Source organism: Trichosurus vulpecula, chromosome 5 (genome assembly GCF_011100635.1).
Source record: "Trichosurus vulpecula isolate mTriVul1 chromosome 5, mTriVul1.pri, whole genome shotgun sequence".
Taxonomy (NCBI): domain Eukaryota; kingdom Metazoa; phylum Chordata; class Mammalia; order Diprotodontia; family Phalangeridae; genus Trichosurus; species Trichosurus vulpecula.
The window spans coordinates 207,555,184-207,576,685 of record NC_050577.1 but is presented as its reverse complement, the minus strand read 5'-3'; the positions used below and the strand labels follow the sequence as shown (position 1 = coordinate 207,576,685).

The following is a 21,502-nucleotide window of genomic DNA, read 5'->3' as shown; positions in this document are numbered from 1 at the left end:
GATTCGTGACTTGCTGTTCCCTCCACCCCAAGCCACTCCCTCTGAGCTTAGTTGGGCAATAGAGTATAAATATAAATAGCCAATGCTCCAGTTAATTAGTCTTTGCCACGGTGTGGGAGTTTTCTGACTGCGCAGAACTGACCTGACCTGTGAGGTGAAAAGAAATGGCTCTTTCCAGATCTCACAGGGTGACAATGAACGATGGGAATACCATCCCGGTGCTGGGATTTGGTACTTACGCACCGAGAAGTGTAAGTTTAGAGGGTTGTGGGTGAGGGTGAGTAGTAGAAGGGTAGACGAAGTGTGTTATCCTAATTCCCTTCCCATACCACCCAGTATGGCGCTAGAGACTTTGGGGTAGAAATACACAATAGCGTATCAAATGAAGGATAGTGAATTTCTGTATAAACTTGGCACTGTGGTAAATGGATCACATCTCGAACTTCTTTACCACCTGCTTGCGAGTTCTTCCAAGCCTGGGAAAAGAAAGCTAATGTGAGATCAGCTCTGAGATGGGAGGGAGGAAGGTTTTTCACTAAGCCCCAGAGCTTGAAAAAGTACTTAGAAGTGTATGAGGGGAGGAGATGAGCATCTTGTGGCGGACAGTGTCTGCTATATCTGCCTTTTCCATCTTCGAGACCATAAGAGATGGTATTTAAATGGATGAGCAGAGAGATGTGGGGTTGTGTATTATTATGCGTGCTCGATCCTGGAGCCAGAGTGCTGAGAGAAAAACAGAGGTCCTGCCCCTGCCTTCTGCTTAGTCGTGTTTGAAAAGAAAAATTCTATTAAAGAATATTTGCCAGATTTAATATCATTTTTAATGATTTTAATTATATGTATACATTAGATAAGTCATATAAAATATAATTATTACATAAAATTGATTTAATTATATTAATTTTTAATATCATATTTTACCTGTGGTTGTCTTAGTCCTTAATGTTGCCGGGTATTCCTTTGATTGAGGCTTGAAGAGGAAATGGAACTACGCTGGGGAGAGGGCCCTTACTCAGGGCAAGGCAAGGAGCTCTTTTTGCTTTGAGGCCATAAGCACAAGACATTTCCTAATTCCACTTCTAGTCACAAAATTACTGTGAACAGTGCACCATCTTTGAAGTAAATATGTACCATAGGCAAGGACATTTATTATAAGAGGAAACGGTTGTACTCTATAGACATAGAGTACTTATTGAGCCCGTGCACCCGTGTGGATGTTGGAAGATGGATGGATGGATTCCCCTGACTCCCTGGGGGTGAGAAGAAGGGAGTCTGCTTTATTTCAAATTCAGGTGCAAGAAATGCAGGGCCAGCCTGAGGGCACCTGAATATTGGCATAGTCTGAGCATTGGGACAGAAAAGAGTGCACAGCAAGCAAAGCTGTACTTAGGGAATATTCGTGCTGCTGTGTGAATATAACAGCTAGTAAAAGGGAAAGATAGGTAATAGTGGGGGGAGGGAGGTGCATTTTGCTTAACATGTGAGCACAGATGGGAGCCAGCCAAGAGGTTTTCTCCAGCCCCCTCCCTCTCTGCTTGCACATAGTGGTCTCCAGAAAGCAGGCAGTTTATTTCTTCCTTCATTCAGGGTGGCAGAGCTCTCGAAGTAGTTTGGGGTTTGTGGGGAAATAGCCCAGCTGAGGAGAGACCAACAGTCACAGCTCTGAACCCATTCCCTCCCTAGGTGTCACTGTCTCACTGCCAGACGTGCTTTGCCTGCCTCTTCCCTTTTCTGGGGTGAAACGAGGACTTTTGGAAAAGGGGGAGCAGGATGGGTAAGGGAGTTGTTACTGTTGTAGGGTGCAGCTGTGCACACAAAATTTTATGATTGGTTGAGGTTACATAGGATGAAGGTCTGGATGTGTTGATTGAGTAGCTGGGGAAGAGTACAAGCCCTAGCAGGGCTACCCTAACAAGAAGAAAGAACATGGTATTTGGGGACCTTCAAGCTAGGAAGAACAAAATAGAGTCACTTTAATACTTTCTGGTCTGTTAGGTAAGACACTGCCCTTAATTTCGCAAAAGCCACAACCTAAAAGAAAAATAAGATTCAAACTCAGAAAACTATAAATATATGTCATATGATAATTGCATTAGAGAGTTATACCACAAAGAATTATGAGAAGTTTGAAGTAGAGACTAGTGCGGAGAGGGTGAGATGGAATAAGGGAAGGCTTTCTGGAGAAAATGATATTTAAATTGAGCTTTGTAGTATGGTTTATTTTTAATATTTTTTCTAATGGCCCTTTTTAATAATATAACTTCATTGCATTATAAGTAAAGTAAATATGTATTACATACATATATAATATTTATCATTTTCTGCATCTGTTCTTGATCTTAAGTCATGATCCATTTTTGCAAAGGAGTCATGCTGAGAAATAGAATACTCATTTCTATTTCCTTTTAATAATCATTAAAAGTCTATCGTATCTAATTTATCTAAGATTCTATTCATGTTAATTTTTCATTTTTTTGTTTTATTTAGATAGGGCTAAAGGGGTAAGTTGAAGTCCCTCATTATTATAGTTTTATGGTTTGATTCTCATTGTAATTCATTTAGTTTTTCCCTTGTTTTTAATAGTTATTCCATTGATTACATGTATATTAAGTATGAAACCAATTATTGTGTTACTTTTCAGTAAAATGTAGTTTTCTCTATATCTCTTTTAAATTAAGTATTTTTGCTATTGACTTGACTAAAATCATAATTGTTACCCTGGCTATTTTGTGTTCAGCTGAATCATAATAGATTTTGTCCCAACCCCTTATTTTAACTCTTTGTTGAGTCTGTTTCAAGGATGATTCTTGTAAACAATATATTGTTGGATTTTTGTTTTTCAAATCCATTCCAACTTCTATCTTATGGATGCATTCATCCCATTCACATTCACTTTATTTTCTCATTTTGACATTTCTTTTGACCCTGTTTTAAGAATTTTTCAGTTTTTTCCTTTTAGGTGATTCTAAAATTTTAATTTAAATGTGTCATGGATAGCAGAAGTCAAGTTAATTTTCTTTTTTTTTTCCAATCCATGATTGGTAGTGATTCTCTTAAGTTTATGTTGTTTCAGTTTTTTCCCCTAATAAATGAAAACTCTTCTCCCAAAGTTTTTATCATTAAAAGCTTTTCTCCTCCTTTAGGTCTTACTTTCTTTGCATTGTGAATTAATATTGCTCAGTTTTCTGGCATAGTACTCTGCTGTCTTGCAGTAGCCTGGAACTCAATATACTTAAAACAAAACATTCTATTAAACTATGGGCTGTGGGAGGAGGAAAGGCATGGGATGTAGCAGCAGATCCTAAAACTGAAATCTAAAGACAAAACTCCAAGTCAGGGGTGGGGAACCTGGGGCCTCCAGGCCACATATGGCTTCCTAGATTCTTGGGTGTGACCTTTTGACTTAGTCCAATTTTAAACAACAAATTCTTTTATTAAGGGGATTTGTTCTGGGAAGTTTGGATTCAGTCAAAGGCCTTACTTGAGGACCTCGAGTGCCACATGTCGCCTTGAGACTGCAGGTTCCCCACGCCTGGTCTCAGCCAAAGAATTCAGCTGACCTGGGCAGATGTGTATCTGGGAAAATGTCTAATTCTCTCTATTGCTCAATAGTCCCATACTTCTTAAAATAGCCAAGTGGAAAAATAAGCATCAGGATCTAAAGAAAATGAATGACTAAATGCAGCTGTTCATGCAAGAACATGAGTAATACTTGACCAAGAAAAAGACAAGCAAGAGAGAAAGTGGAGCTGGAGAGATAGAGGAGAGGTATTAGAAACACACCTGGCACAGAGATTTAGGTGTCAAGGATAATTTATTATTGAGGAATCCAAAGGAGTTGGGCTATGTTACTGGCCAGGAGCAGGCTTTGCTCTTCTTTAGGAAGAGGAAGCAATGAATACAAAAGTGAGAGCAGGTCTATAGTGTTAGACTGATGCTGCATCAGCCCAGTACTTCCTTTCAGAGAATGGATTGGTCTGCTCCCTTCTGGGTTATACTCATCCTGGTACACCTTCTTGTATGCTCCCCCTTGATATGTATTAGCATGTACCCCCTCCTTCTTCATAGGTCCCATGTTCAAAATGACTGAGAAGTCCTCCCTGAGGGTGTGTAAAGTAATATTCAACTAGCCAATAAAGCATGCTAGTAGCCATTTGACCCAGTTCTCTCTTCAACCCTGACTGTTTTCTGGCTGATTTAAACTAGCTTTATTCTGATTGTCTGGGTCCACCTGCCTTAGTTAATTTTTACTCTCTTGACCACTCAAGGCTGACAATTAATTATTGTGTGGAAACTTAACTTTTGTTCATCTCTCACAGTGGGAAGGAGAAACAATAATTAAAGGACCATGTTTAGGGAAGGAGGTCCAGTGGGCTAAGGTGTCTTTATCCAGGTTGAAATTCTCTCCCTTTGAATTCCTAGGTTCCCAAAAGTGAACATGAGGTGGCCACAAAGTTGGCTATTGAAGTGGGCTTCCGCCATATTGATGGGGCTTTCCTATATCAAAATGAAAAAGAAGTTGGGCAGGCAATCCAAGCAAAGATTGCAGATGGGACAGTGACCAGAGAGGACATATTCTACACGGGAAAGGTATATAAAAAAATGATTGAGTTTTGTGGGATTTTTTTTCATGGTTAAAAAATGTGATGAAACATAAACATTATCCTAAGTGGAACAAAAAAGAGTCCTCCCAACCAAGGCAATCTACAAAACAAAAGTGAATTACGCTGCATAAGAGAAAAGATGAAGGCTAGCTAGTGTTGATCAGAAATAATGGAATTTAACTCTCAGTCATTTAATTTTAAAGGTAGAGTGGCCACTCAGTTAATAAGCAACTACTTGTACAGGGATATTCATTAAAGAAGAGACACAGTCTTTGTTCTTCAGAAGCGTACATTTAAACCAGTTTTAAGCTAGTATAAAATAGCTGGAAATTTAATTTTCCCAAATAGATAATTAAGAAATCACTTCAGGAACAACGAGAAAAATGAGCACCTCCAGGACAAAGTATTAAGGTGGTGTAGTGACCATATTTTCTGAATGAGCAGCTGTGAGATTATTCCTTATTATGACATACCCAATGTAATTTTTTGGTATTCAGTGGACTTAATATTTTGAACTGACAGTTTCATAACAGTGGTAGCAGTTTAAATTTAGTCTTGAAGACTAAAGTTTAAGTTATTCCTACTTTCAGTCAGGATGTAAGTTCCTTGACTAAACTGTGAGAAGACTGTATGGGATGATCACTTAGCAGATTTTATTTTTAACTAACGGATCAAAAGTGGAGTTAATGTGAAGGAAAATAATATTCTTATTTTGGAATTTAGTGTTTGACAGACTTGTATTTTTTTTTAAATTAGAAATAAATTGTCTACCAGGAAGTTAAATTCCATATTTAGTGCAAAGTATACAAATCAGAAATATGTAGTCAATTATTGGTCATTCTTTAAAAGCAGCTTATCATTGGGAAAACATAGAACAATGCCTTAAAGACAAGAGAAAATTAGGCTGGAATTTCTTTTTAAGGAAGTTTACATGAGCTTAACTGCTTCTGAACAGCAGCAATATGCATTTCAATTTGGTAGAAATTCAGTGGCATACTATTATGTAATTAAAAAGTCTCATGGACTTAATTTAAAGGTTTTCTCATAGTCTTGTCTCGCTATCCATATTTAACTGGATTTAGACAAGAAAAGGATTAAAATACACTTTAACAATTTTTTTCTACCTCATTCTTATTCTTTTCCTTTGGTCCCCAATGGTGGCTGATTTCTAGCACTTCGACCTTGAAACTTAAAGAAGATGTTAGTCATTACATTAAGTTGTTGGGGACAGCAAACCCCTTGTTCCAATTAAATCAATTTTATTAAAGGTTTCTAAAATGAAAAAGAGAGAAAATTAAATCATAAGCGACTAAAGTAACAGCAATGTTGCTTACCATATCCTAAAACCTCCTCCCAAGCTACAGGCATAGAAAATTGCAAGTCTGGCCTGTTGTCTGTTGTGTGCTACTAAATCACCTTTGTGTTCAATCTTAGGAAACAATGTAGTTTCACTATTAGGCACTTACCCAACAGATAAGGTGAAGGTGAAGCTGTCATATCTCAGTGACTACTTCCCTATCATTTCTTTTGACATTTGATTCTGTAGCTACAGCTTCCTTGCACAGATGGAAGAAAATCTTGATAGGTTACATGTATATTCATGTTTCATGTATATTCAAAATTCTGACATTAACTTAAGTTGGGAGGATACCTCATTGTTCATTAGGTCAGGTAGGTTTTGCCCAGGGAAAGCACCCCACTCCATGACTATTTCTTCTTCTTCTTGCATTTCTAGCTCTAGGCTTGTCTAGTACTTCTTTTAAAACCCCCTGATTCAGAGATGTGTCCATTCTGGGTGTACATTCACTAGTTCTAACCCTAACCCTCCTTCAACAGGCAGTTCAGGGCACTCACTTTAGTGGGTAAATTTCGCTAATTCCCAAAGAGGTCCCTTTCGCTGTTTACAAAGCATGTGACATCTCTTTTGAGCCTCAGAAGAACTCTTGAAGGTTGATAGAATTTATTTTATTATCCCTCATGTTACAAACAAAGAGGCACAGAAAGAATAAGTGACAAGGACAAACTGCAGCTACTTCACAATTTTCCTGTAAATTGGCCACTGTGGGAACTCAGTCTGCTGTCCTGTTATTGCCACAATTTTCTGTCCTGCTTGGAATTGCTTTGATAAAGAACATACACTGTTACTTTGAATATTCCTTTATTCCCTTTAGCTTTGGAATACATGCCACCGCCCAGAATTGGTCAGGCCTGCCCTGGAAGAGACCTTGAAGAACCTCCAGCTTGATTACCTTGACCTTTATATTATCCATTCTCCTATTTCTCTTAAAGTAAGTGCTAGAACCCCCTCTAGGTGTACAAAGACTTTTTGACCACATTTCTCTCTTTTCCACCTTAGTATTTTTCAGCCCTCCTATAAGAAGTGAAAGAATGTTTTGTCTCTATTCAGGTTTTACCTAGAGGACTGCAGATAAATGTTGATAGGATTAGGTGTCAGAGTCCTAATATTTAAAGTAGATGTCTGCAAGTAAACATTTCCAAGGGTATCCTGATTTAGCCTCAAGAGATGAGGCTGGTCATGGTGGTGAATGCCTATGGTCTCCCTGTTGGGGAATCCTCTTGACTTCTTGGGAGAGGCATATAGTCCTAGCAGGCTCCAATGACTGCGTGTCAAAGATAGGAGGAAAAACTTACAGATTTATTAGAGTGCTAAGCAATCTGCTCTTGCTGACAGCAAATTCATATTTCTTTGATTTAGTATAGATTTTGTTTTTGTGACCTTCAGGATGCTTAGAGTACATAGCCACTTAGCAGCATTGTGTAGCAACTTAGGAGAGAAAAAAAGGCATTTCACAGAAAAGGCCTGGGATATCAGTCAAAGGAGAAAAAAGGAGTATTTGGAATACAAGTGGTAGGATTTACTGTCAGAATAAAAAAAGATGTTCAACAGCATGCAGTTAGGGGCAGAGAACAAAGTTTTACAATTAGTCTTTGACAATTGTGAACGCAGTCCTTTTAGAACAAACTTCAGTATGTCTTATCTAAGGACAGGAAGAAACTACAACAGTGAGATAAGTCCATCCTGAAGCTCATACTCTCATTGCATAGAGGTCATGGACCTTCTAATGTTAGACCACCAGGAGGTTTGGAGATCTGTACATTTTTAGTCCATCAAGATGTCACATAATATTTGTGTTGCCTATTTTTTCTCCACACCTGCTCCTGGGGAGGCTAAGGCTAGTGGATTGCTTGAGTTAGAGATTTGTGTAGTGTGTCCATCATTTCCACCAAGGCCGGCACAGATCTGGTGAGCCCCCCAGGTTGCCTCAGGAAGAGCAAACCTGCCTAGGTTAGAAACAAAGTAAGATTGTCTAATTAGTTTATGGTGTAGTCTTTTACATGTAGGCCACATACACATTTGGAGTTTATGTTTTCCATAAGTTATAAGGTGTTGATCTAAATCTAATTTCTTCCATACTACTATCCAATTTTTGTTAAGTAGTGAGTACCTATTCCAGTAACTGGGGTCTTCTTTTTGTTGAATAGTAGGGTATTAGATATATTTCCACCAGTGTGTTGTATACTTAAACTGTTACACTGTTAAATCTCTCTGTCTTTCTACTTTGATTTACAGTAAATTTTTAAATTATTATTTTGGGTGTTTGATGTTCTCATCTCTAGATTTAGGTTCTAAAATGGGTCTTTTTTCCAGGGCCAGTCAAGGGCTCTTGCTGGGCTTTCGGGTAATGTGGTTTGCTCTGCTTGGTCTTGGCCCAGGTTCCTTGTGTTCTTGCACTGACCTTCATCTCCTAGAATTTGGCTCCCCATGTTCTCTGAGTTTCAGACAGCTGTGTTTTCAAGGCCATCTATGGCATCTCGGAACAGAGTATTCAGATCCCCTTGGCTTTGGCCTTGGCTGTTTTGACCTAAGCTCAGTGGCAGGTCAGTAGTTCTTCTATCTGTTCCTCCCCAGAGTTTTCAAGGTCTATACCCTAGGGCATTCTCAGGCAAGTCCTCCATTCTTGCAGAATCTAGACCCAGAGTATTACAGACCACAGATGCCACATCTGTCTGGGCAGCTTTGCTTGGGAGGAGAGAAGAGAGTGTTTTTCTTGTCTCTGGGCTGCTTGATGATTTTTTGTACAGTTCTGGGGTGGAAGATTTCACATACTATCGTTTCTCCTTAATTTCTTGATCATTTATTCAGTGTGATATGAAGTTCAGTTCTGCTAGAGTAGGTACGTGGGAACTGGACTGACTGCTTCTATTACTGGAGGCTTTCTCTTTTAAATATTTTATTTATTTCTTTATTTAATTTTTAGTTCACAACATTCAGTTCCACAGGGTTTTGAGCTCCAAATTTTATTCCCCTCCCTCCCCTCATCCCTCCCTTCAAGATGGCATTTAATCTGATACATGTTCTACATATATCTTTGCATTAAACATACTTACACAATGGTCAAGTCATAAAGAAGAACCATGATCAATGGAGTGAGTCATGAGAAAGAAGAAACAAAACCAAAAAAAAGATATAGAAAAAAAGTGAGAGCACATAGTTTCCTTCAGTCCTCATTCACACTCCATAGTTCTTTCTCTGGATATAGATAGCTCTTTCCATCATGAGACCTTTGGGGCTGTCTTTGAACCTTGTATTGCTGAGAAGAGCCAAGTCTATCAAAGTTAGTCATCACAGAATCAATATGTCTGTGGTTGTGTATAATGTTCTCCTGATTCTGCTCCTCTCACTCAGCATCATATCATGTAGTTCTCTCCAGGTTATTATGAATTCCATATCTTCCCCATTTCTTATAGCACAATAATATTCCATTACATTCATATACCACAACTTGTTTAGCCATTCCCCAATTGATGGGCATCCCCTTGATTTCCAATTCTTTGCTACCACAAAAAGAGCTGCTATAAATATTTTGGTACATACGGGTCCCTTTTCCCTTTGTATGATCTCTTTAGGATACAGCCCTACAAGTGGTATTGCTGGGTCAAAGGGTATGTACATTTTTATAGCCATTTGGGCATAGCTCCCAATTGCTCTCCAGAATGGCTGGATCTGTTCTCATCTCTACCAACAGTGTAACAGTGTTCCACTTTTCCCACATCTTCTCCAGCATTTATCATTTTCCTGTTTTGTCATGTTAGCCAATCTGACAGGAGAGATACGGTAGCTAAGAGTTGTTTCAATTTTCATTCTCTGATCAATAGGGATTTAGAGCATTTTTTCATATGCCTATAGATATCTTTAATTTCTTCCTCTACAAACTGCCTGTTCCTATCCTTTGATCATTTCTCAATTGGGGAATGACTTGTATTTCTATAACTTTGACTCAGTTCCCTGTATATTTTAGATATGAGGCCTATATCAGAGACACTAGTTGTAAAGATTTTCTCCCAATTTGCTGCTTACCGGCTAATCTTTGTTGCATTGGCTTTGATTATACTAAACTTTTCAATTAAACATAATCAAAATTACCCATTTTGCATTTTGTAATGCTCTCTATCTCTTGTTGGGTCATGAATTCTTCCCTTTCACATAAATCTGACAGGTAAACTATTCTTTGCTCTCCCAAATCAGTTATAGTATCAGCCTTTATTCCTAAATCATGAACCCATTTTGACCTTATTTTGGTATGTGGTGTAAGATATTGGTCTATGCCCAGTTTATGCCATACCATCTTCCAACTTTCCTAGCAGTTTTTGTGAAATAGTGAGTTCTCAGCCCAGAAACTGGATTCTATGGGTTTATCAAAGATTAGATTGCTTTAGTCATTGACTACAGGCTGTCTTCTTTTAATAGTCTTTGAAATGCAAGGGATAGGAGCAGTTAGGTGGCACAGCAGCAGCCCTGGAGTAGGGAGGACCTGAATTCATATTTGAACCTGATTACACATCTAGCCTCACATACTTACTAGATGTGTGACCTTAGGCACTGAACCCCAATTGCCTCCAAAACAGAATGCAAGGGAGGAAAGAAATTTGTGAAATGTCAACAAGTCCAAGTATCCTAAGAGTCTGGGTGATGGTCAAGTGCTTACATATTAAAAGGGGAACCCCTCTTTGTCTATTGGTTAGTGAGGGGGAAAGAGAAGCTGTGACTATGGGTGTTTAAAGGACATACCGTATGGAAAGAGAGGGCTGGGGAAGAAGGGATACATGGATCATTTATGTGGGGAAAGTGAAGTATAAGAACAAGGGATAAAGTGAACAAGAGACTTGAACGCACTAAGGAGGGACAAGAGGGAAGTCAGAGAGGGAAGAGGGGAGAATTTCTTCAAGCACAACAAGCTACAACTATGGAAGGCTGATTAACCAGCAAATAAATAAAAGTGAATTGAAGATTTAGGAATTTGAATCTGGGCCACGGGCAACAAAACAGGAATCACTAAAACTATCCAGCAGTGAATTGTTTCCTCTTGGTCAACCCAGAGCCTAGCTCTGGGCCTTGCACACCATAGGTGCTTCACAAATGCTTTAGGAGTGAGTGAGTGAATGGATATACATGACTATAGCTGTATAAAACATTCTAGACTATTCCGGTTAAAGGACACATCTTGTTGTTTTTTTTTTTTTTAAGTATCAGTAGACTGCCAAGTTAAAAAGTGTCACATGCACATACAGAACCATGTGATTAAATTAGGCAGTTCTGCTTGTTTCAGGAAACATGCTTCTTTATTAGATTAATTCAATATTTGTTGAGAAATGTTTTGTGTCACAAATTATCAAAAAAGTTTTAAATACATAATAAAATGAACGGGTTTGATTAGATGATCTCTAAGATTTTTTCCTGGTCCACATCTCTGATCCTCCTGACTTGTATTGTAATTATCTATGGACTTGATTTCTACTAGTAGATAAGCTCCTACAAGACAAGAACTATGTCACCATTTCATGTTTTATTTGTGGGGTCTGGCACAGTGCCTTATGCAATGCACACAGCAGGTTGAATTGAATAGAATCACTCATTTGTTTGAATGTCTCGAAAAGACAAATTTCTCTTCTCTAATCACAGCCTGGCAAAGACCTGACGCCAATGGACGAAAATCAAAAAGTTATTGGTGACTCTGTGGATTTGCGTGATACTTGGGAGGTAGGTGACTTATGGAAGCAGACACCAAAAAACATGCTGTGGCTTTGAGGTAAAGTTAGCCCTGCCTGGATGTGATTGTGACTGGAGAGGGAGATCCTCAGGTAGTTGGAAGTGAATTTTATCAAATGAAGAGATGCAACGCAGCTTGTCAAATGGAATGTGTGCAGAGCTAGAAACCTAGACTTCTAATTTTAGCTCTGACCCTGATTTGTGGATGTTGAGTGAGTCATCTCAGGTATCATTTGAAGAATGAGGGAAGCTAGACTAAAAGATAGTGAAGTCTCTTGATTTACTCTATCATTCTATATTAATATAAAAGGTATAAGTGTGGATTAAATGAGGATAGACAGGCTAATCAGAAAATCCAAGGAATTATGTACTTTAAATATTGTTGAAGGAGCCTCTGTTGGTGACAATGGGATCTTGGGCACCCTGAGGTGAGTTATAGAATGGGGAGGACAAGAGGAGAGTTACACTGCCAGGATTTTTCTGAACTCCAAGAAATTTAAACATCTTGTCAGATTCAGATCAAGTGGAAAGAAAGCAGGACAAATTGAATGGAAGTGGCAGGGGTGAAAGTAACTGGTATGCTAAGAAATATTGAAAAGTAAAGACAAGAAAAAGTAGATAGAAAGTGGGGTTTTTTCTGGTGGTTGTTACTCTTTTTCTTTCTTGGCAGTGTAGATTTTGTCACCCATTTCACAGAATGAAAGACTAATTTGATATTTCTGAGTATTTGGCTCTGGCTCCTATGATTATAAATTCCATTTACTGAAATAATTACTTAACTTTCAGATTTTCATACTTTGATTGAAAAGGCATATGGGAATCAGTGTCACATATATAAAGTTCAGTTAATATTTTTTTCTCTTAAAACTAGAAATATGCCTGATGAAGAGCTGTCCTCTATACCAGCATAGTAAAAAAGTTAGAAGACCTGAACTCAAATCATAGTTTGGTTACTTACTACCTGTATGGTGTTCCACAATAGCTTGTCTACACTCTGGTTTCCTCGATCAAAAAGGGAAAAAATGAGAAGGTTGAACTAAATTGTATCTAAAGCCCCTTCCAAGTTTTAATTCTGTGACATGCCTTCTCCTGAGTTTCTTTTTTCAAATTAAAGGAGAGCAAGTGAAAAGACCAAGGCTAGGTGATGAATGGGGGAAGGATTCTACTTGACATGTCCTCCAAGGTTCCATAGGGGTTCACAATCTCTCTCTATTCAGGCCATGGAAAAATGTAAGGATGCAGGACTTGTGAAGTCCATTGGAGTGTCCAACTTCAACCGCAGGCAATTGGAGATGATCCTGAATAAAACTGGGCTTAAATATAAACCTGTCTGCAACCAGGTAAAACAATTCTTTTTCTAGTGCAGTTTCTTTCCTATCCTTCCCCTCCCTGACAAATGAATGGAAGAACCTTAGCTCCCTGCAATTATCTTCATCAGGGTCCTAGATCTCATTTTTTGTTCTTCAAACTTATTCTTTCTACAAACATTTTCTTAGTTTTTAATAAATAAAACTTATTTCTTTGGTCCTTTAAACCATAAAATTTTTCAAACATACAAGGTTTTATCCTATGTAATCCATAAGGTCATTTGAGTCTATTTTTACTAAACAGTTGATTTTCTATTTACAATTACTCAGATAATTAATACCTGAAAGCTCTGTTTCTTCATTTAAATGTTTTTATTAAACCAAAGTTCTTCTAGTAATTCTTTCAGACATTAACCTATTCATCAATGGCAGTAGCTGAATCTTATATCTTTTATTAATTGATTTTAGACTTCTCTTTAATTCAAAAATACTTTTTCTGCCCCTTTTAGCACTAATGGCTCTATGTGAAAAGGGCCTTAAATAGACATATATTATACTAATGTTCTGTGATTTGGGGTGTAGCTAGGTAATTCTCAATTCCTTTAATTATTAAAATACTTACTATTGTTCTTTTTGGCCTCATGCATCTGATTTTTATTAGCTAAAATCTCAGTATTTATTGTGCTGCAGGTGGAATGCCATCCTTACCTGAACCAGAGCAAATTGTTGGAGTTCTGCAAGTCAAAGGATATCATATTGGTAGCATACAGTGCTTTGGGATCCCACAGAGAGCCTCCAATGTGAGAAAGGGGGACTGTATTGGATTTCTTACTCACTAATGAAGTTGACTACCCAAATTTGTGTATACTTACAAATTATGCAACACTGAGCAATGGAAACAGCATTGATTATAGGATTATAATTAGCTGAATTTGACTCCCATTTGACTTCTGGCACTTTGTTAGTTGCATGATCTTGAAGAAATAATTTAACCTTTCTAAGCCTTATTTTGTTATATGTAAAGACAAGATGATAACTTTTGCCCTGCCCATCTCATGGTATTATTACAAGGTTCAAATGAGATGTCTATGGAAATGCTTTGAAACATGTAAAAAGCTAAAGGATGATAACTATCTACATGGCATTGAACTCTGCCCCATTTCACTGACCACAGATTTCAAAATGTTTGTTTTCCCTTGCAGGGTAGATCCACAGTCTCCCATTGTCTTAGAAGACCCAGTCCTGGGAGCCATTGCCAAGAAGCACAATCGGAGCCCAGCCCAGGTTGCTCTCCGATACCAAATTCAGCGAGGGGTGGTAGTCTTGGCAAAGAGCTTCACTGAAAAGCGCATAAAGGAGAACTTTCAGGTAAAGAAGCATGGGCAGAATTGGTTTAAGCAGATGCACAAACACTGGTTTTAATGAATGGAATATTGGAGAAAATGATGAAAAATAAAGAAGACTGAAAGCTGGTCATTAGGAAGGTGATTCCTGAAGAGTCTAGTGGACCTCACTGATTCAGTTTGGTGGAAAGAAGTGTGAATTTACCCACATTCTCTGCTATTTTCAAAAGATCTCCAAGAAAATACTTGTTCACTTCATTTTTCTGAGGAGATAGTATGTATGATGTTTATGTAATATGCACTTTGTAATGACTGCTTTGTATTTATTCACATTATATCATACACATATATAATATAAAAAGAATAAATAAGTAGCAGTTAAATACATAGTAGTTTGGGAGGCAGAGCATTAGAAATTCAGGACATCACGGAGGACTTCATATAGAAGCTAGTACTTGAGTTATACCAAAGGAAGAAAGGGATTCTGTGAGGTAGAGTTTAAGAGAGAATGCATTTCAGGCATAGGGGATAGGCAATGCAAAGGAAAGAAGACAAGAGGTGCAGTGCTGTGTGTGAGGAACCAAGAGAAAGATAGGTTGGGACCAGTTTGTGGAGGAGTTTATATTTTATCCCCAAGACAACAAGGATTTTATTGAATAAGGGAATGACACAGTGAGATCTGACCTTAAGGTTAATGACTTTGTCTGCAGTGAGGAAAATGGACTAAACTGGGGAGTGACTTGAAAGAGAATGATCAATAATGCAGGTGAGAAGCGATGGTGGTAGCCATCTGACCAAACAGAAGTGATGGGATGTAAGAAATGTTGACGCAGAAACATTGAGATTTGGCAACTAACTATATTTGTGGAGTGAAATAAAGTGAGGATTTGAGGATAACACCAAGATCATGAACCTGTAAGACTAGGAAACTTGTGGTTCTTTTTACAGAAATTGAGAAGTTTGGAATCAGTGTTGCTTTGGGGGAAATGATAATGACTTCTGTTTTGCACATATTAAATTTGAGATGTCTCAGACATTTAGTTTGAAATATCTTCTTGGGAGATCTGATAAAAACAAACTCTGTCTCTCTTTCCCACTCCTCCTATCATTCTCCTCACCTCTCTGGCTGCCTGAGAGGGCAGACATTAAATCCAAAACTTCTTTGTACTTTAAAATTGTTTACTTTTCTGTTTTAATCGGCTGAAGCACAATGGATTCTGCTCCAGCCCCTTCCCTTTACTCTGTGTGAGTGTGTGAGTGTGTGTGTGTGTGTGTGTCTGTGTGTGTGTGTGGGGGGGTGTATGTGTGTATTTGTGTGTCTCCTTCAAATGTATTTCCTGTAAACAACATATTGTAGGACTCTGGATTTTAATCCACTCTGCTGTCTGCTTCCTTTTTATGGTGAGAGCCACCCATTCACATTTACAGTTGTGATTACTGTGTTTTACTTTCATCCTATTTTTCTCCTGTTCATCCTTCTCATTCTTTTCATATTGTCCCTCCTCACCGGTGTTTTGCTTCTGACCACCATTTTCCTCAATCTGTTCTCTATCTTCTGCCTTCTACCAGTCCCCATCCTTCTCTCATTCTCCTCCACTTCTACTTCTAAATATGGTAAAACAGATTTCTATATCCAACTGAGTGTGTATGTTATTCCCTCTGTAATCCTCTTTCATGCAAGATAATTTACCCCATTCTACCTCTCTTCCCTCTTCTCCCTTGTTTCCATGCCTTATGTTTGTTTTTTTAAATGATATCTCATAAAAATCAACTTATTCCTGAACCCTCTCTCTATATATTCCCTTCTAACTGTACTAATAGTAATACAGGTCTTAAAAATTACAAGCATCACCTTCCCATGTAGGGATGTAAACAGTTTAACTTTATTGAATCCCTTATGTTTTTTTATTACATCCTCTTTGCCTTTTTATGCTTCTCTTCAGTCTTATAGATGAAAGTCACATTCTTCTGTTCAGCAATGGTCTTTTTATCAGGAATGCTTGAAAGTCTTCTATTTCATTAAATATCCCTGTTTCCCCTTGAGGGTAATATATTCAGTTTTGCTAGGTAGGTGATTCTTGGTTGTGATCCTACGTCCTTTGCCTTCTGGAATATCATATTCCCAGCCCTATAATCCTTTAATGTAGGAGCTGCTTGAAGTATTGAGTTTGACATTAATATTCCCGGTAGCTTTCTTTTGGAAATCTCTTTCCAATGGCGATTGGTGGATTCTTTAAATTTCTATTTTACCTTCTGGTTCTAGGATATTAGGGCAGTTTTCCTTGATACTTTCTTGAAAGTTGATGTCCACGATGTCTCTCTCTCTCTCTCTCTCTTTTTTTTTCTATCATAATTTCAATTGTTTTCAATTATCTCCCTTGGATCTAATTTCCAGGTCAGTTGTTTTTCCAACACCAGAACAGAGTTACAGTAGTCTAAGTGGAGAGTGTGACTGATTCAGTCAATCGAGTTGCCTATTGTGTTCTGAGGTGCTATAAGCAGATAGTACTTATTATAATGTCCTCTCTTTCTTGGCAGGTGTTTGACTTCCAATTGACTCCAGAAGACATGAAAGTCATTGATGGCCTTAACAAAAACCTTCGTTACCTGACCCCTAAGATGTGAGTTTTTGCCTTTAGCATCTTACTTTCTATCTTAGAGGTCTGTGACTGCAGGGACATGGGGGAGCACTTTAAGGGAAGGAGTCCTTTTTGAAGTCCTTCACAGAGAAGTTATAAAATTACAAAGTATAATGTTTTACAATGGTCATCAAATCTCCTCTCCTTTTTCTCTGAAGTAGCACTCTGGTCCTCTCCTGTGCACTTATTCTGGGTGAGGTGTTGTGTAGTCAGAGCTAATATAATAAAAGTGACAATTCTACCTAAATTAATTTACTTATTCACTGCCATACTAATCAAACTATCAAAAAATTATTTTATTTTGCTAGAAAACATAACAGAATTCCTCTGGAAGAACAAAAGATCAAGAATATAAAGGGAATTAATGAAAAGACATGCAAGGGAAGGTGGCTTAGCTGTACCAGATATAAAACTCTATCATAAAGCAGCAACCATCAAAAGTATTTGGTACTGGCTAAGAAATAGAGTGGTAGGTCAGTGGAATAGGTTAGGTACAGAAGACATAGTAGTCAATGACTATAGTAACCTACTGTTTGGTAAACCCAAAGATTCCAGATTTTGGGATAGGAACTCACTATTTGACAAAAACTGCTTGGAAAACTAGAAAATAGTATGGAGAAACTAGGCATAGACCAACTCTTACACTGTATACTGAAGTAAGGTCAACATGGGTGCATGATTTAGACACAAAGAGTGATACCATAAGGAAATTAGGACAGCAAAGAATAGTATACCTGTCAGATCTATGGAGAAGGGAAGAATTTACGGCCAAACAAGAGATACTGAACATTATGAAGTGCAAAATTGATCACTTTGGTTACATTAAAAAGTGGTTTTTTTTCAGAAAGCCAATGCAGCTAAGTTTAGAAAGGAGGCAGAAAGCTGGGAAATAATTTTTGCAGCCAGTTTCTCTGATAAAGGCCTCATTTCTGAAATATATAGAGAACTGATTCAAATTGATAAGAATACAAGCCATTCCCTGAGTGATAAATGGTCAAAGGACATGAACAGGCAGTTTTTAGATGAAGAAATTAAAGCTATCTATAATCACATAAAATGCTCTAAATCAGGGCTTCTTAAACTTGGCGTTGGGACCCATGGTTTAAGAAGCATTCCTCTAAATCACTGTTGATTAGTGAAATGCCGATTAAAACAACTCTGAGGTACCATGTCACAACTATGAGAAAAAAGGAAAATATAAGTGGTGGAGAAAATGTGGGAAAATTAGAATTGCATTCATTGTTGGTAGAGTCGTGAATTGATCAAACCATCCTGGAGAGCAATTTGGAACTATGTCCAAAGGGTGGTAAAACTGTGCATACCTTTTGATTCAGCAATACCATTACTAGATCTGCATCCCAAAAAGATCATCAATAAGGGAAAAAAATCTCTGTGTATGAAAATACTTATGGTGCCTTCCTTCTTTCAATTATTTTCTGAATAACATTATTTGTTTGCATATGGCCACCAACATTAGATTGTGTGCTCTTCAAGAACAGAGATTGTCTTTTGCTTTTCTTTGCATCTTTGTTGCTTAGCACAGTGCCTCACATATGGTAGGTATAGTCAATGGTTATTGACTGACTAACTTGCTGCATAGTGGAATATTTACTATGCTATTGATTGCCCTTGGAATATCTCCTCCTTCTGATGCTATACAAACAATCAGAATTTAATGGAGTTCATACTAGAGCCTGGCCACAGTGCACCGCAATACTTTTCTTACTCTAAATTTCCTCCATGCTTTGGGAGCAAAGCCCATTTTATTAATTGATGTGGATAAAGGTGCGCCATGGTGTAGGGATTTAGGGTGATGATTATCATGGGAAAATCACTGAATTTCAAGTCTTACATTTTAGCTTCGATTCCTCTTTTTGCCACTTCCTACCAGTTTGACTCAAGGTCAAGCTTCTCCTCTGTTGGCTTCAGTTTCCTAAATCAGAGCCCTCCAAATACCCCTTTTTATATGGCCCTTCTTAAGGATTACAGTAGACATTTACATAGTGATTCATGGTTGCAATGTCCTTTGTACCCACAGTCTCAAGCAAACCTTGCAAAAACCCTGTAAAACAAGTAGTCCAAAAAACATTATTCTCCATTTTAAAGATGAGGAAATTGAGCTTCTGACACATCAGGATATTTTGCCCATAGTCATACAACCAGTAATTGAGAGAGCCAGAATTTGGATCCAACTTTTCTGGTTCCGGAGCTAGGATCTATTATGTTACTGATTTACTTATGTACTGACTGAGTCATGTTTCACCCTTTGTGATCCCATTTGGGGTTTTCTTGGCAAAGATACTGGAGTGATTTGCCATTTCTTTCTCTGGCTGTATTATACCACCCATTTATTTGCCTTGTGTCTCAGAAATGCCTTATTGTTTAAGGAAACTGAACAAAGACTGCTTGAACCCAAGGCAAGATGTATCTACAGCTAAGTCCTCACTCACTGTTTAGATGCATGGGCCAAAGAAAACAAACCACTAGAAAGACTGCATTTCTTAATCTGGATATTTGAGGTTTTGGGGGGAGGTAGTTTGTTGGGGTTGGTGTGTTGGAGAGATTTCTTTAATGCGTAAGACTTGTACATGTATGTTTCTCCCTTTTTAGTTTACAGGAACATCCCAACTATCCTTTTAATGATGAATATTAATGAAGTTCTGACTCAGAAGATTTGTGGTCCTGAGGCATTGCAATTCTCTCAAAGGAATAGCTGACATTCTGTTGATGTTTATGGAAATTAAATCCAATGTTATGGTTAAGCCATGTACCATAGCTAATCCTACACCAAAGCATAGGTTTAAAATAATTGTTCTGTCATAAGCCCTGCCTTTCCTGCCCCGAATAAGACAGACACAATGGTACACATTTATGTAGCATTTCAAAGTTTAACAGGTACTTTTCATGCAGTAGTGCAAGTATTATCCACTTTTTTCCAAGAAAGGTAACCTTAACTGTGAGAGGTTATATCAGAGCTAGTATCTAGTTCACAATCTTCCTCTTTTTTTCAGATCTCACCTTTATTCTAAGTACTTCAACACATATGTTGATATCCCCTCCAGCATCCTAACTACTCCATTCCTGAATTTCCCCAACTCTCATGGACAATTTCTTTACTTCACCATCTATATAGTAGTGTAGATCTCTGTCCTAGGAATGGCAGTGCCCTTCAGTTCTCTGCGATTGAATCCCAGCTACTTTCACATCCAGCATGAATGCAGTAATTTGTGTAACTCTGGGGTGGAGAAGAAAGCCAATCCCATAAATACACACACACATACACATGCACGCACACACACATGATCAGAAATCAATCATTAGAAATTAAGAAAACAATCATATTCTGTGATTAAGCACAAATAATGAATAGGTTATAGTTCATATGAAACCTGGAAGAACACCAGCCCCTGTAAGCCCTGAGGCTGAAAAATATCCATATCTGAGGTAACCCATAAGGCAAAAATAAATCTTTGAATCTGGGATCTGTGTGTAGTAAAGAAGATATAACTTTAATAGTGGTTATTCCAGGTGCACTTTAATGATTTTAATAATTAATGGCTAAACAATCTATCAAATAAAAATCTATCATATTAAATCTACCAAATAAAAAGCATTCTTTAATGTAGAGCCTATATCAATTGCATACCAGCTTGGGGAAGGGGCAGGGGAGGGAAGTGGAGAAAAATTAAAATTTATGAAAGTGAATGTTGAAAACTAAAAATAAATAAATAAATTTATTTAAAAATTATTTTCAGAAAAACGTTCTTTATAAAATAAACTTGTAAGTCTAACAATAATATAACCAGTATTTTGGATTTTTAAACTTATTTTTAGTTAAATATCATCAATTTGGTCTAGTGAATTTATGAATCTTCTTGAATAAAAAACCACTTCATCTCCTATGAATTTGGCATTTTACACCGAAGAGTGGTATAGACTAATTACACTTTTAATTCTTATTCATGCAGTTTCTAAGTATATCACCTTAATGCCAAATACCAATTGTTTCTTTCATTAAGGTATAATCCACCTATAGAGGGTGAAACATTAAATGGATCACATTATAATTTAGTTTCGATGTACAATCACAATTGTCAATTTCCCAAAGACTAATACTTGCTAGCATCTCAAATTTTAGAGGCCATTGTTTTAAATTAAGTCCATTCCAAGGATTTACAGTGGAAGTTTCACATTCTCATCTTCTTCTTAAAATATTTCAGCATTTATAAAAATCTTTAAACTCTAATTGGGAAATTTATGGTAAAGATATTATATTTCAGTTACAAATTTATTCTCTAATTTGTTTATAATGCCATAAATTTCTACAAACCAAGAAAAATATTTTCTTTCTTTGCTTGTCTAACATCTCTGTAACCCCCATGTGACTATTGAAATGAGAGAGAAAGTATCTTGAAGTTGTTTTTTTCTTTTTAAGTTCTTAAAACCTTATTTAGAGCTAAAAGTCTGAAGTGGGAGTGTATCTGCAGTTATTGAGAAGGAGAATTTAGCATCAGATTATAGAAAACTAGGAGAACTGTTT

The 21,502-nt window shown here is 37.5% G+C and overlaps 1 protein-coding gene across 1 annotated transcript; it reads left to right on the top strand.

Annotated features, from left to right (window-relative positions):
- The first annotated feature begins 87 nt into the window (after positions 1-87).
- Positions 88-20,587, top strand: LOC118851424 (prostaglandin-E(2) 9-reductase-like). Its single transcript, XM_036760871.1, has 9 exons — positions 88-251; positions 4,423-4,590; positions 6,776-6,892; positions 11,587-11,664; positions 12,891-13,013; positions 13,671-13,780; positions 14,183-14,348; positions 16,862-16,944; positions 19,573-20,587. Exons 1-9 carry the CDS (start codon positions 165-167, stop codon positions 19,613-19,615), a joined length of 975 nt encoding a protein of 324 aa, XP_036616766.1. The 5' UTR covers positions 88-164; the 3' UTR covers positions 19,616-20,587.
- Positions 20,588-21,502: the final 915 nt, after the last annotated feature.